Source organism: Vipera berus (genome assembly GCF_964194415.1).
Source record: "Vipera berus genome assembly, chromosome: W".
NCBI classification, from domain to species: Eukaryota; Metazoa; Chordata; class Lepidosauria; order Squamata; family Viperidae; genus Vipera; species Vipera berus.
In genome coordinates, this window is record NC_138210.1 from 55,382,070 (window position 1) to 55,397,326 (window position 15,257).

A 15,257-nucleotide genomic window follows, 5' to 3' on the forward strand; every position below is an offset into this window, starting at 1 on the left:
TTCCAGGGTAAGGAAATTCTCCATACTCCTTAAATCCAAAGTTGCAAGAAACTGTTGAAGGAAAAGTCTTCATCAAGGTCCAGCCCAAGCCAGGAATAAACAACACGGAGACTCCTTTAGAAAGAAGGTTGTAGTTTATCGTAGAGGAGAGCCAGACAGAAAGATGGCTCTGGGGAAAAAAAAAGTGACCACATGTAGTAGGGAGTGGGTTTTTATACCTTCTTGGGCTTTTGTTTGGAGTTGTTCCTGTGGCATGAACTTTGACCTGAGTCTGAGTGTGCCTTTCTGGTATTCTGATGGTGGTGGGTTAATCCTATTATGTCCCAAAAGTCATATCCTGCTTCCCTGGGGCTGTGGCTGATGACTGTTGGATTTTTGGTGTGAGGGATTGTTGATTCTAGGGATCTTTCTTCCTAATCCCAGCTTCCTAACTCCAATCTTTCTGACAAGATTATCACATCTCCATTTCTGCAGACCTGGTTTCTGTTTGGGGCAGAGAGACTTTTGTGGGGTTGGCGGTTTCTGCCTTTAAAAACCTTTGGGGAAATATATTCTGCCTTTTTTAATATTTCCCAAAATCTTTCTTTCTCTGGATTATTCCCACAAAACCAAGCCCAGAACCTCTGGTTCCTTCTGTAACCCTTTGGCTAATATCAAGCGTAATATCCAATTCTCCCGTTATTTGTTCCAAAGCCTCCAACAAGGACACCTCTGCCTGTTGTCTAACAGCATAGTAAACAGGACTGTGCCAGTTCCCCACGTAGTATACCTAGATTTTGGTGCAATTTCTCATGGTCCCTAACTATGAGGAAGAAAACCTTTTGCTTTAATTCTTGGCAGGAGCCTAACCTTGCTGATTGGCTGTTGAGCCAGAGGAATGGCCATAAACCTTTATCCATATACTTCTGACTAGCGACTTAAGCCTCCCTTCTTTCCCCCTTTAAATCTTGTGGCATCTACTTGCAAGTCAGAAGCCTTTTGGAGAGGGCTGATGAGGTTTCCTGGACTTAGCAGACTGGAGAAATCACCTTGTCAATGGATTTAGTTAAAGATCCCAGGAAACCTGGCTTGTAATTATTTTGTCTAATGGTTATTACCCGGGTCCATAGAATTCAGGAATATGATCTCTGTCCCGGGCTCCTGTCCGGTTGATCCCCTTTTGTTCCCCATCTAATCCTGATTCCTGGAACTTGAGGCCACAGTTAATGGTCTTCTCTTGTTTGTTTTGTTGTTGTTGTTGTTTGTTTGTTTTTGCCTTCAGGTGTACTCTCAGCATGTGGCTTTGGCCTCTGCTTCCTGTGTTCCTGGCTGCAGTCGGTATTTGTGGCTTCTGGGTTGTGTGAGTAATAAATGCATGGTGGGGCAAATAGGTGAGGCTCAGGGCTGGCTGGGGCAGGTATCGGGAACTGAAGCACAAATTAGATCTTGTTTTGGGGACGGGGACAGGAAGCTCAGAGGCAGCAAGAAAGCCCCATTGATTTCCTGAACTCTGAAATGCCTGGTGAGAAAGATTGTGGGGAAAACTGGTTGAAGATACGGTGCCAAGAATGGTCAGAGAAGAGACAGCATAGCCCACAATTGGATAGTGGGTGGGGCAAAAGCTCAAAAGAGATCCTCCTTAACGCTTCTTGGGCTGTAAAAGGGCTGGAGAATTGTAGTTTCAGGCTTGCAAGATTCTATCAAAGTAGCTGTAGAATAAAGTGGAATTAGCTCATCTGGACTGGTTTACTGAGACAGACTCCGTGGCAAAAAGGATTTATAACAATGGGTGGGAATCTTTGCTCTTTCCTGCAAAAGAGATTCTTGTTGAAGACCTGACACATTCCTATAGGAGAAGAGCTTTTGCCTCCCTGAATTGAGGTGTATCCAAGGTATAACTAAATCTGCTAGCTCCCATCCTTTTAACTATTACAGTAGTTTGATCTGCAGCCGCTCTAAGTAAGTTGTCCTGATGACTGCCTTTGTTGAGGGAACAATATGAGGCATAATAAGATGTTGCATAACAAGGTGCATATGTTAACAAAGAAAAGCCAGCATGGCTTCACCCTGGCTTATCCAGTTGTTAATGTTTTAATGGTACAAAAATAGGGTTTTCTTTTAATCTTTAATTAGGCAGTTTGATCATCTTTTGATGATGGTGCGCCAGTTGCGGCCCTATCTGGACCGAGATGCCTTGCGCACAGTCACTCATGCGCTTGTGACCTCCCGGTTAGACTACTGCAACGCTCTCTACATGGGGCTGCCCTTGAGGACCACTCGGAGGCTTCAGCTGGTGCAGAATGCAGCCGCGCGAGTTGTGATGGGGGCTTCCCGATACTCCCATGTAACACCTCTGCTCCGCGAGCTACATTGGCTTCCGGTTGCCCTCCGGGTGAGATTCAAGGTGCTGGTGATGACCTATAAAGCCCTAAATTTATTTATTTTTATTTTAATTCCATTTTTATATCCCGCCCTTCTCCGAAGACTCAGGGCGGCTTACAAGCTTAGCAGTAGCCTTCATTCTATGTATATGCCTGCTTGTTAGGGCTTTCACACACACCCCCAAGCGGCATTATTACAAAGTCAGCTTATTGCCCCCAACAATCTGGGTCCTCATTTTACCTACCTTGGAAGGCTGAGTCAACCTAAATGGCTTGGGTCCGGGATATCTGAGGGAACACCTGCTGCCGGCATCAAGGGCCTTCTCAGGGTGCCGGCGGCAAAGGATTGCCGGCGGGCAACACCCAGGGGGAGGGCCTTCTCTGTGGGCGTGCCTGCCCTTTGGAACCAGTTACCCGTAGAGCTCAGGACTGCCCCTGATTTTCGTTCGTTCCACCGGGACCTGAAGACCTGGCTCTTTGAGCTTTCCGGCCAGGACTGAGAATTTTTAGTTTTTAACTTATTGTAATTGGGTTTTTTAAATCAGAGTTATAGGGGTTTTAGATTTTTAATCAAGGATAATTTAATCTATTTTAATTGTTATTAACTTTTTGTATTGTAATGTTGTTTTAATTGCCTTGTGAACCGCCCTGGGTCCTGCGGGAGAAGGGCGGTATATAAGTTCAATAAATAATAATAAATAATAATAATCTTTCCACAAAGAATCTTTTTGTTAAAGGGCTCTATAATTGGAGTCAGTTGGCTTACTTTGGTGGAAGTGTACAGTTCTGTGGGAGTTGTTGCATCAGTTTGGCAGTACACTTCCCCTCGCACAGTTATGTCAAACTCGAGGCCCGCGGGCCAGATCCAGCCTGTGATGTGTTTAGATCTGGTCCGCAAGCAGACTACTTGGAGGAGTTGATTGAGTAATTACCTCCTCGCTTCTTCTGGTGTCTTTGTCAGTGGCAGCAGTGCTAGAAGAGGACGGGCAGCGGGAGCCTCTACAACGCATGGAGCTGTGGCAGCGGTAACCGCAGCATGGGTCTATGATGACTTGAGTCAGCTGGGTCGGCCCAGAACAAGTTGCACCAGCTAACTTGATGTGGGGACAACTCGGTGCCCCACAAGCTCCTCACTTCCCCAAACTGTTGTCACCCAAGCGCATACACACACACGCATGTGCGCACACACAGAGCCCCCATTCCAAGTTTGGGAACTTTTAACCACAGAGGAAGGAGAGGACCTTCTCCCCAAGCCCAAGCGTGATTGACAGCTTGCCAGCTCAGAAGTGGATAAAAGTCTTTGAACTTGGAATGGTATGTCCGTGCGTGCGTGGATGCAGCATGCCAAAGGAGACGTTCTCCCAATCTCAGACATCCGAGCATTGGTGTTTTCCTGTCCAGCGCCCCCTCCTGGCAAAGCAGGAGAGGCAGAGGGCCATGCTATTGTGCGTAGGAGCACGAAGACAAACTTCTGCCTTGACAGATCTCTTGGAGAACAAGAAGAGGAGGCAGGGGAGCAGCGCTCCTTGGTCCTGCATGAGGGAGGCTAGCCCTTTTCGAAAGGGAATCCTTGCTGAGAAGGATGCTTGCTTGTTGGGGCAGCTTTCCCTCATGCAGCTCCCCACCACTCCCCTTTCTCTCCAGAAATCTTTGTAATTCAACCAAGCACTTTGGCGTGCCGTGTGCATGCACACAACGTTCCAAGCTTGGAGACTTTTATCCACATCTCAGCTGGCAAGCTGCCAACCATGCCAGGGCTTGGAGAGAAGGACCTCTCCTTCCTCTGTGGATAAAAGTCCCCAAACTTGGAATGTGGAGTGTGTGTGTGTGTGTGTGTGTGTGTGTGTGTAACTAGGTAGCTGTGCCTACCTAGGCACAGCTACCCGGCCGTGACCACCCAGCCATGCCCACCTGGCCCTTTGAAGGCAACCATAATGCTGATGCGGCCCTCAATGAAATTGAGTTTGACACCCCTGCTCTAGCACTTTAAAAAAGTTTGCAAAGTTTTAAATCGGGTGAATGGGCTTCAGTCATTAGCAGAGCTACAGCTTGAGCCTCAAATTGTGCTGCCTTTAATAATCCCAGATATTTGAAGTAACAGGATTCACACATTATGCTTGGTCAAAATGTCTTTCATTTAATGTTGGCTGTGTAACAAGTTCTTGTACTTCTTCCTCGCAGCTCATCTGGTAGATTAATATTAACATATGGAGTCCAGATACTCTGAGATATCCATTCTTAGAAATCCCATTATATCTGGAGGGCTTCACATTAGAAAAAGCTGATTTACATTAAAAATACATATATCTGAGAAACCATTGCTGGGGAAAATGCTGAATGATCTGTCCTGGTATATACAATATACTATTGCATATACAGCCAATCCTCGACTACAGTTCAGCCCCAAATATCTGTTGCTAAGCAAGATAGTTGTTAAGTGCATTTTGCCCCATTTTGCAACTTGTCTTGCCCCAATTGTTAAGTGAATTGCTGCAGTTGTTAAGTTAGTAACACGGTTGTCAATTGAATTTGGCTTCTTCGTGAATTTTGCTTGTCAGGAGGTTACAAAAGATGATCACATAACCCCCCCGGCACACTGCAACCGTCATAAATATGAACCAGTTGCCAAGAGTCCAAATTTTGATCATGTGACCATGGAATGCTGAAAGGGTTGTGTGAAAAACGGACATTCATAAGTCACTTTTTTCAATGCCGTTGTAACTTCAAATAGTCACTAAACAAATAGTTGTAAGTCGATGACTAACTGTAGTTCAAAACAGATGAGGAAAAGGGCTTTGGATTTCATTCAAATAGAGAATTTCTCTAGTACTGTATTCATCAGGGCCTGGCCTTATTTTGCATGAGTGTGAAAAAAGGTGCTGGTGTTTTAAGAGTCATGCTAACTTTAATGGTGGGGCAAAGTTTCATGTGGAACAAGCTGCTCTGTTCACACACACAGTCAAAAAAAAACACTATTAAGGTGTGCACTGGTCTAATGCACATTATGTTCCAGTAACATGTACTGGGAGAGGCTTCCAGTTTTCCACGCCAGCCGGCATGGACATCTGGAGGATGGCTCTCGTCTTCCACGTCCAGTTTCGCATCGCTGGGGGGGGTTCTAAAAGGGCTGAAGAGTCACCCTGGAGGGGCGACCAGACAGAAGGAGCTTTTGCAGAAACGTGGGGGAGCTGCAACCCCCCCATTAGTGCCTGCATTCCCTTCGTACCGGCGGACAAAAGACTGGCCATAGTAATATGGCCAGTTACTAGGCTGCAGACAGGCGAAGTCAAACATTAAAGCAGCGTGGAAGAGACGGTGGTAAGATTCCTTTCTTATACCTTAATCTTCTTCTTTTCACCTAAATAAGTTGCTAAATACCGTCCCCCCTGTGGAGAGGGAGGGGGAAATTTAACCATCCCTTCAAACAAGCGACAAGCAAGCTCAGGGGTGTTTTTTTTTCTTTAAACATTGAAAAAAGAAACGGACTAAACAAAAAGAACTTTTAAAGTGCTTGGGGGACACCCAGTGGCTAAACCTGAAATTGCAATCTGATTTTCTTTTTCTTTTTTAAAAAAAAAATTAAGAAAACATTTAAGAAAAATAAGATAAGATTAACCTTGAACACCAGATGTAAAACTCCACCATGGAAGAGTTTCAAAAACAAATCTATGCTACATGGGAAATATCCTACCAAACTTATCAGTTCCTTTCTGCAGCTGGTGATGAAATAAGAGCTTTTGGAAAAGAAATAGAAAGTATCTCGAAGAAACAAACTCAAATTGTGACTACAGCTAATATTTTATCGGGACAGAACTTAACAGAAGAATCAAATACATTGGCAGAAGAATTAACTACTCAACAAACACAGATTTTTGAAGACAAAAATGAGAAACAGTTGGAACAAAATTTGTTCAGCCCAGCGCAACTATATCAAGAGGCGAAAATAATGAGAAAATTTGGTGTTGTTAACAGACCCCTCAATCCTTCAAAAACGGAGACTAGAGGGTGACTTAAATATGATACAACAATACAAAAATGCTTTGATGACCTTGAGGCAAAGAAGCAAAAAATGACATGGCAAAGGAAGAAAGCAAGAATAAGATTGAAGAAATATGGACATATTTAAGAGGCCTGAAAAAGATAACACCAAAATAGATAGGACTGTACTTGGATTATGAGAGATTGCTTTGATGATTAGATAAAAATATTGACTAATTAAAAAAACAAAAATAAAATACAGATGTATGAATACTAACATTGAAATACTGAACTCTTTAAATGAAATGGATTAAGATGTATATACATTAAGAATGATACAATGTAATTAATATACTTGGATGTAGTAACATGAAAGTACGTGTTAAATGTTGAAATGGAGAAATTTTGGTTAATTTTCAATATGTGGAAATTATAAATGAGAAATAAGAATATTATATTGTCCTCCTCCTCTTCCTCCTCCCTGCAATTGGTATTCTAATGACTACCATTCTCATATTGTACTACTAACTTGTCGATATGAAAATGAGATAAATAAGAAGTGTATTTACATTACTAGGTATTGGAGAAAACTGTGTAAAGGGAAAGGAGGTTATTTACAAATATGAAAATGAGAAACTTTAAACGTTTAATCTTAATATTAATGTAAAATTAAAACTGGAAAAATATATAAGGTGTTTTGATATCTTAAAAATGGAATGTTAAAATATAAAATATACTTAGCCGTATTGATAAATGTTTAAGAAAACTATTAAATGACTGATGGATAGCAATGAGAAGTATGTTAATTTAGATAAGAGATAATATGTATTAAAGGAAATAAGAGAGAGGGAATATTAGTTACAACAACTTGGAGATCTGTAATAATATGTATTTGCCTGAAATGGAACTATTGTAACCCAGACACCACGTTGCTTTTTAAAGATATTATTGTAATAGTGGAAAATTAATAAAAAAAACAAAAAAAACATGTACTGGGAGAAGATGGCAGCCATGGCATCACAATGAAACTCTGCCTACTTTAGTAAGTTGTTGAGGATAACGGCCTTCCATGGGGATGTCATACCCATCGCTTGCATATTTTGACACTCCCATGGATGGGCCTGCAATACAGTGTCTAAGTTAACTAGGAATAACAAACTCAGCTTCAATGAGACTGTTCTAGTTGTCTCACCAGGTTCCCATTTCTCCAGATTTGCCATGGCAGTTACAAACGGCTCCGTCAACATCACAGAAGCATTTCCATATATCAGGTATGGAATTTTTTTTTCCAAATTCAGGTATTTTGGCGGGAAAACTTACCTCACCAACCCACAAATCATGTTCCATTCTAATCCTCTTCTGCCCCCAATTCGTAAAGGCCAGGTTATCCCTGGTAAAGATGAAGGACCTTTTTTTGTAGTTGCCCCGATTTTATAGAACACCCTCTCCAAGTTGTTTGCCTGCTTATAATTTTTGCTTCTTATGATTTAGGATAGTCTTTCCCAACCTTAGCAATTTCTGGTATGAATTTCAACTCCCCAAATTCTCCTCAGTGGCTATGCTGGCTGTGGAATTCTGGGAGTTGAAGTCCACATACCTGGAAATTGCCATGATTGGGATAGCTGTCCTAAATCAAAAGGGGCAAAACGGTAAGCAAAGAAAAAACTGTGGATTTAGGATAAGGTGGACCGATGGTTAAGAAAAGATTTTAGGTAAGGTGGAAGAAGGTTTCACCTCCCAACAACAAACAATACATGGCGTCCTTGAGTTATGGCCATACTTGTTTTTTTTTAAATCAAGCTTTGCTGCAGCAGTAAGCTAATGAGAATTATAACCTTATGCAACCTATAACCACCAGCCCGTGGAAAGGCAGTTTTTGGTCTCTTTGAATATGATATCTTGGGATGGGAACTTCTGAAGCAACGAGTATAATAGCTGCAGCTTCTAAAATTGCATCTAGTTATGTGAAATTTCCTCATTTCCTCATTTGTCAGCACGTGCGGTGCTTATCCACCCCAGAGTTGTGTGTTTGGACAAATTCTTAATCTTGGAGCCTTTTTAGGTAAGGTATTTCTCTCCATCTATTCCCCATCCTATAAATGCTACAAGACCATGTAGTTAATAGCTTAATGCAGTGATGGCGAACCTTTTAGAGACCAAGTGCCCAAACTGCAACCCAAAACCCACTTATGTATCTTTGGGTGCCGGGTGGCCATGGCCCATTGGGTGGGTGTGGCCCATTGGGTGGGCGTGGTAACAGCAGACTGGGTGGGACTGAAAAGTTCAATCAATCAATTCCAACTTTGCGAGATCTTCCCCCCCCCCCCGAGAAGTTGAAATTGATTGATTGATTGATTTTTTTTTCACACGGCGGTGGAGGCCTAAAGCGAAAAGGTTTTATAAAACCCAGCTGAAGGCCTAGGACTGGGGCGACACCGCACGTGCCCACAGAGAGGACTCTGCGTGCCACCTGTGGCACGCGTGTCATAGGTTCGCCACCACAGGCTTAATGCATCAATCCATTAGATAAGCAGGCTCAATGTGCCCTCTCTTACAACGGACACGCCTGAATTTGGGGATCCTGATGACCCATCACCCCTTTCAGAAGAAAGCATGGTGACTTGTTAAAACTGTTTTTCGTCATATCGATTCTTTCTGTAGACAGCTCGTTTTCCAAAAGAAACACTCAAGGATTTTACAATACTGAAGGTGTGTTGCACAGTCGTCAGGCTTCACACAGAGTTATGGCTTAGCATGTTGGGTGAATCCAGACATTGCGGTTGATAAATGTAATGCTCTTTAGTTCAGTTGATTGTAGCATTCTTTTAGTTGGGCCAATGTTTTCAATTAAGTGTTAACACTAGGAGAATTTATATCTTTAGTGAAAGGCAGCAGAGGGAGGGATACAGGGAGGGAGGGAGGTATGCCGACCTACGCAAAGAGCAGCAGATTCTTTTGGGGATGTGTTTAACAACAGTGGATCAGCATATTAAGCTATAAATCTATCTGACCCCCCAAAAATAATAGAAATTTATCTCACTGTTATTTTCAGGTGTGGTGATTTGCTTTCTAAAGTACCAACAAGTCCGAGATTATGGCTGTCACTCCTGTCTGAATTTAGTTGGACTTATTTTAGGTCTACTTTGCGCCTTTGGTGCATCATTAGTGGGGAATTTCCAGGTAAGCTACCACTGAGATATAGAAAAGACCAGAGCACGGGGAACAGAAAGCCAGGGAATCCCCATAGACGGGAATCTAGACAGAATCTCCATAGACAGAAAGTCAGCATTCTTCTACACTGCCACATAGTTTCAATCCTCAACCTAAAAAAACCCCTCCACTCTTTGAAGCCGATCTATATTGATTCCCACTCCCCACAGCTTAATTCAAAGCTCTGGAAACCATTTGACTGGTTGCAGAGCAGAAGAAAAAGCATCAGCTAGCATCCCATTTGGAATCATCCCAATTTCCATTTGGAATCATCCCAATACTTGGGATAGGGGTTGACAAGTTATAGGTCAGGGGACTTCAAACTTGGCAACTTTAAAACTTGTGGACTTTAACTCCGAGAATTCCTCAGCCAGCCCTGGCTGGCTGAGGAATTCTGGGAGTTGGAAGTCCACAAGTCTTAAAGTTGCCAAGTTTGAACACCCCTGTTATATGTAGTCCTTGGCTTATGACCACAGTTGGGACCAGAATTTCCATTGCTAAGCAAGTGAAGTGAGTTGTGGTTGATTTCATGATCTTTTTTTTTTGCCACGGCTGTGAAGTGAATTGCTGCAGTTAAGTTATGTTTATTAAGTCAATCCGGTTTGCCCCATTGATTTTGCTTGTCAGAAGCCAGCTGGGAAGGTTGCAGATAGAGATCACATGACCACGGGACCCTGTAATCCTTGTAAATACATGCCAGTTGCCAAATGCCCAAATTTTGATCAGGTGACTGTGGGGATGGTACAATGGTTGCAAATGTGAGGATTAGTTGTAAGTCACTTTTTTCAGTGTTGTAATTTCAAACAGTCACTAAATGAATGGCTATAAGTCGAGGACTTCTGGTACAACAGCACCATTCTCCTGCCCAGTGCCAGAGGTCAGTACTCAGAAGAGAGCAAATTATTTTTATTTAATTGATGCATTATTATTATTTTTTATCCCACCTTTATTTTATCCAGGTCAACAGTGATTCCTTGTCCTATTCCCATGATGACAATGCCATGAGGTGACTTGGACTGAGAGAGTGTGATTGGCCCAAAGTCAGCCAACTTTCCCCCCTAAGAAGAACTCATAATCTCCTCGCTTTTAATCCAGCTCTTTAATCACTGCACCAAATGGGTTCTCATTACTGAGATCTTTTCATTTAAATTAGCACGAAAAGCTATTGGAAGTTCTTCTCTCTGGGACAATTCTAGCCTCTTGAAGCTGGGAAGCTGCACTTTTTTCCAACGTTCTTGACTTACCACAGTCCGTTCGGTGACTGTTCAAAGTTACAGCGGCCCTGGAAAAAGTGACATATGACCATTTTTCACACTTAGGACTGTCGCAGCACCCCCATGGTCCATATGATCCATTTGGATGCTTGGCGACTACCTCATATTTATGACCGTTGCAGTGTCCCGGGGGTGTGTGTCATGTGATTACCTTTTGCGATCTTTTGGCAAGCAAAGTCAATGAGGAAGCCAAATTCACTTATAAACCATATTACTAATTTAACAACTGCCGTGATTCACTTAACAACTGGCAAGAAAGGTTGTAAAATGGGGCAAAACTCACTTAACAGATGTCTCATTTAACCACAGAAATTGTAGGCTCAATTGTGATGGTAAGCCGAGGACTACCTGTATTTGATTGCACAATCTATATAAATAATTATGTTCTACCTATTATGTTCTTCCTCTGTATTTAAGGACACGGAATGACCCTTCTGTCTTTCCCTCTTTTTCAGCAATATAACCAACTGGAAGTCCATGTGACGGGCGCCTTCTTGGCTTTTGTGATTGGCATCCTTTACTTCTGGATCCAGGCTTTTCTGACCAACCAAGTGAAACCAAGACATGGAGGGATCTGGATCGGACCACTCCGGTTCTTTCTTAGCTTTTGTGGCTCTGCCTTGTTTATTTCCAGTATCCTGAATAAGAGATCGGCACAGCTGGAGCATGGGGTGGGTGGGCGGGTGGGGAGGAATTTCAGTTCCGGAATAGGGGTGTGCAGAAAGAGATGGCAGAAGTGGAGCTAGCAATCTTTAGGGTTGAAGGGGCAGGAGAAGTAGAATCCTTGTTACTATTGCCCTAACATTCATTTGGAAGAGGCATGAGCCTCATGAGATTTTCTCTGAAGATGTTTTAGGGAGCGTTGCAGGATCAGCGCACCCTAAAAGTCTTCAGATCCTTAGGGAATGTCCCAAAGGTGCTCTTTTCAAAAGGCAATTGGACTTTCTTTGTTTTTCCTTTGAAGACATTACGCTTCTCATTCGAGAAGCTTGTTCACTTCTGTCATCATAGAACAGCCCTCTCTCAACAGAGGGGGAAGGATACGACATCATCTATCTCCAGCCTACAACACAGTCCTTTCAGCAGCTCCAAGAAGGCTCCATAGCCGTTTGCACCACTCAGTTGATCTTCAAGACACAGATAAACTTCCAAGTGGCCTCAATGACTCTCCAAAAGTATGCAAATGACCAGCTGTCTGCAAGGAGTGTAAATCCTTCCATTCCGAACCATCCAGTCAGAGCTGAAGGAAGCTTCTTGGATGAGAAGCAAAAAGTTTTCAAAGAAACAACAAGAAAGGTCCACTTGCTTGTTGAAAAAAAGCACCTTTGGGACAACCGTCCTCCTCCACTTCCCATCAAACTGAAGCCATCCCTGGAATGTATCTCGCCCTCTCCAACTCTGTTGTGAATTTGGCTCCACTAGCTGGAAATTATGATGCCTTGACTTTTCAACTTCAGCGGTTGCTCTTTTTTCCTTGCAACTGCACTCTGAGGCGGCCTACTGTGAATGGGCCATGGCCATGGCCCTCTTCCTGCTGTTTGGCCTTTTTGCGGTGGATTTCCAGCACATCGGCGGCTGCTCAGTCCACGTACGGCACCGGCGTGCAGATGACAACTCCCAGAACATGCAGACATCGGCGCAGACTCTTTCGCTCTGATTCTTCTCGTTCCACAGAAGAAGGTGGTGTCTCAATGAACCTCTCCATGCACCAGGCCTGCTTTTCTGGTGGAAAACGCTGCCTCAGGTCCTCAGCATTTGGCTGTGAGGAAAAGAAAGCCTAAAACATTGTCTGACCTATCATTTTCTCATTTGAAAAGTCTTCTTATCTGGCCGTCCTTATTTTGGATCCATATAATTCTGTGGTAGAGGAGAAATATCCTAAGTGTCCTTCAGCCATTTTCTTCTGACAGGGAAGTTAGCCCCAGTGTTTTTCACTGGAAGATCTGCTTGTCATCTTCTGTGTTTGTTCTTTGCAAACTACTTCCCAATTTTGGCCAGCTTACCTGCCCGAACCAGCTGAATGGAAGAATCCGTTACAAATTGAAAAGTGACGAGGCCTTTTTTTTTAACCTCCTAGTAGGAGTATTGACTTCCTAATATAGATGAAAATGAATAGTTTTCCTCCTCTTCACTCTTCTTTGCCAGCAGAGCCACATGCAGAAGAACAAAGGAAGAAAACAAAGCAGCACAGCCATTTTGCACAGTAGATCTTGCTACCTCAAAACTGACTAAAACCACACGTACTTACATTCTAAAACCGGTTTAAACAGTCAGAATGGTTATATCTACATATGCATGAACTGTTTCTTTCGGACTTGCAAGATAATAACACTCTCCAACTTCTTAAAATGTGTATATCTGATTTATAGATAGAGTTATGCTCATCAGAGTGAACCCAGTTTCTTTATATCTTTTGGAAATGGAACAAATTTGGGTGTCCTTCCTCTCATCAAAAAAGAACTTGCTTTTCCTAATATTTAATGAAGGTGCGTTATCCCATTAGAGGGCCAGATCTGAAAATCGAAAACTGCCCTCTTTCTTTTATGTTTTCTTAAAACTTTGCCTAAATTATACTCTACCATAAGGGTGGGGGGAATGCTTCTATCTTCCTCCCTGACAACTTGTATTTTAACTGCTGTTATTTATAACTTTTCCTGGCCCAATTTCAGTCCTTTTGTGATGGAAAATTAATAAATATAAAGTTTTTGGTTCCTATCTTGTTCAGAGAAGAATGTTTCCTCTTTTTTTCTTAGATCATAGCAGGTCTGGTGCATTTGCATGCAGCGTTAATATTATATTGAATATTTTTAACTATGTAGAAAATAGAAAGATTTGGAGATGAACCAACGGAAGATTGACAAGTGTTCAAAGATAACAATACATTTTTAGCTAAAGTGGGGAAAACTCCCAGACAGTGAGTTTTCTGCAAGTGTGAAAATGAATTCTGGCAATCAAAGGATAATGAATAGTTCCATGTTTCTCTGGAGACGGGACGGTAAATAGAATTAACCATTCTTAAATCAAAGCATGCTGGGAATGTTTTAAAAAGCATGGTGCTCTCTAAATGGACTGTCCCTCAAACAGTGCCATCTCTGCGGACACATTCTAACACGGGTGGACAACTATAGCAATTTTACAATCTATGGATTCAGTTCCCCGAATTCCTAAGCCAGCTCTTCCTTGTTAACAATGGAATTTTTCTTGTTAATAATGGAATTCATAAATGTGGTATTTTGCGGGTACCCTGTCATTTTTAGCCTCATTTTTTTGATTGCATATGGCACTCTGCAGCCCCTTTCACAGCTATAACCTTCGCATGAATCATTGCGTTGTCTTTAACCCTACTTGTGCCACAAATGTATAAACTATCTACTACTTTTCAACACCGATTCTAAAGGTGCAATCCTTTATAACACATAGTCCAATCATCCAGTCTTGCTTTCCATTGTCCACTTTTGTACACATACCCCATCTTTCTTCCTTCCTGGCAAACACCTAAATCTATCCTTAAATCCCTGAAGATATGGTTATTGGTTTCATCTGCACAGATAGTCCTCGATTTACAATCATTCATTTAATGACTTTTCGAAGTTAAATGGTGCTGAAAAAAGTGCCCTATGATGGTTTTCACACTTAAGACCGTTGTAGCATTCCCATGGTCATGTGATCAGAATTTGGATGCTTGGTGACTAGCTCATATTTATGATGGTTGCATTGTCCCAGGATTGTGTGATCACCTTCTGTGACCTTCTGACAAGCAAAGTCAATGGGGAAGCCAGATTCACTTTATAATCATGTTACTAACTAGGCAATGATAATAATAATAATAATAATAATAATAATAATAATAATAATAATAATAATAATAATAATAATAATAATAATAATAATAATAATAAGTTGGAAGGGACCTTGGAGGTCATCTAGTCCAACCCCCTGCTCAGGCAGGAAACCCTATACCATTTCAGTGATTCATTTAAGAACTGTGGCAAGAAAGATCGTAAAATTGGGCAAAACCCACTTAACAATTGTCTCGCTTAGCAACAGAAATGTTGGGCTCAATTGTGGTCAAAAGTTGAGGACTACCTGCACAGGCAGTCCTCATTTAATGACAGGTCACTTAAAGACCGTTTGAAGTTACAATGGACCACCCCCAGTTACTTACAACCCATCCTTAAGTTACAACTAACGTATACACACACCCTCCTCCCTGTGGCCACACGATCACATTTCTTGGCAGCTTGGCAACTGAGTTGCCTTTACGATTGGTTGCAGTGCCCCACAGTCATATGACTCCAACTTGCTAATTTTTTGCTAGCTTCTGACCGAAAAAAAGTCCATTCAGGAGAATCAATTTGCTTAATGACCACATGATTTGCTTGTAAAAACAGTCATAAATATAAAGTCACTCAGTGACCCACTTAACAACTGCAAC

The 15,257-nt window shown here is 42.2% G+C and overlaps 1 protein-coding gene across 1 annotated transcript; it reads left to right on the forward strand.

Annotated features, from left to right (window-relative positions):
• Nucleotides 1-1,274: 1,274 nt before the first annotated feature.
• Nucleotides 1,275-12,479, forward strand: LOC308676078 (modulator of macroautophagy TMEM150B-like; the record flags this gene model as incomplete). The annotated part of the gene is made up of 6 exons (XM_081341791.1): nucleotides 1,275-1,339; nucleotides 7,550-7,609; nucleotides 8,333-8,400; nucleotides 9,391-9,518; nucleotides 11,278-11,455; nucleotides 12,280-12,479. The coding sequence occupies 6 exons, from the start codon at nucleotides 1,275-1,277 to the stop codon at nucleotides 12,477-12,479; spliced, it is 699 nt and encodes a 232-aa protein (XP_081197917.1).
• Between the last annotated feature and the right edge of the window lie 2,778 nt (nucleotides 12,480-15,257).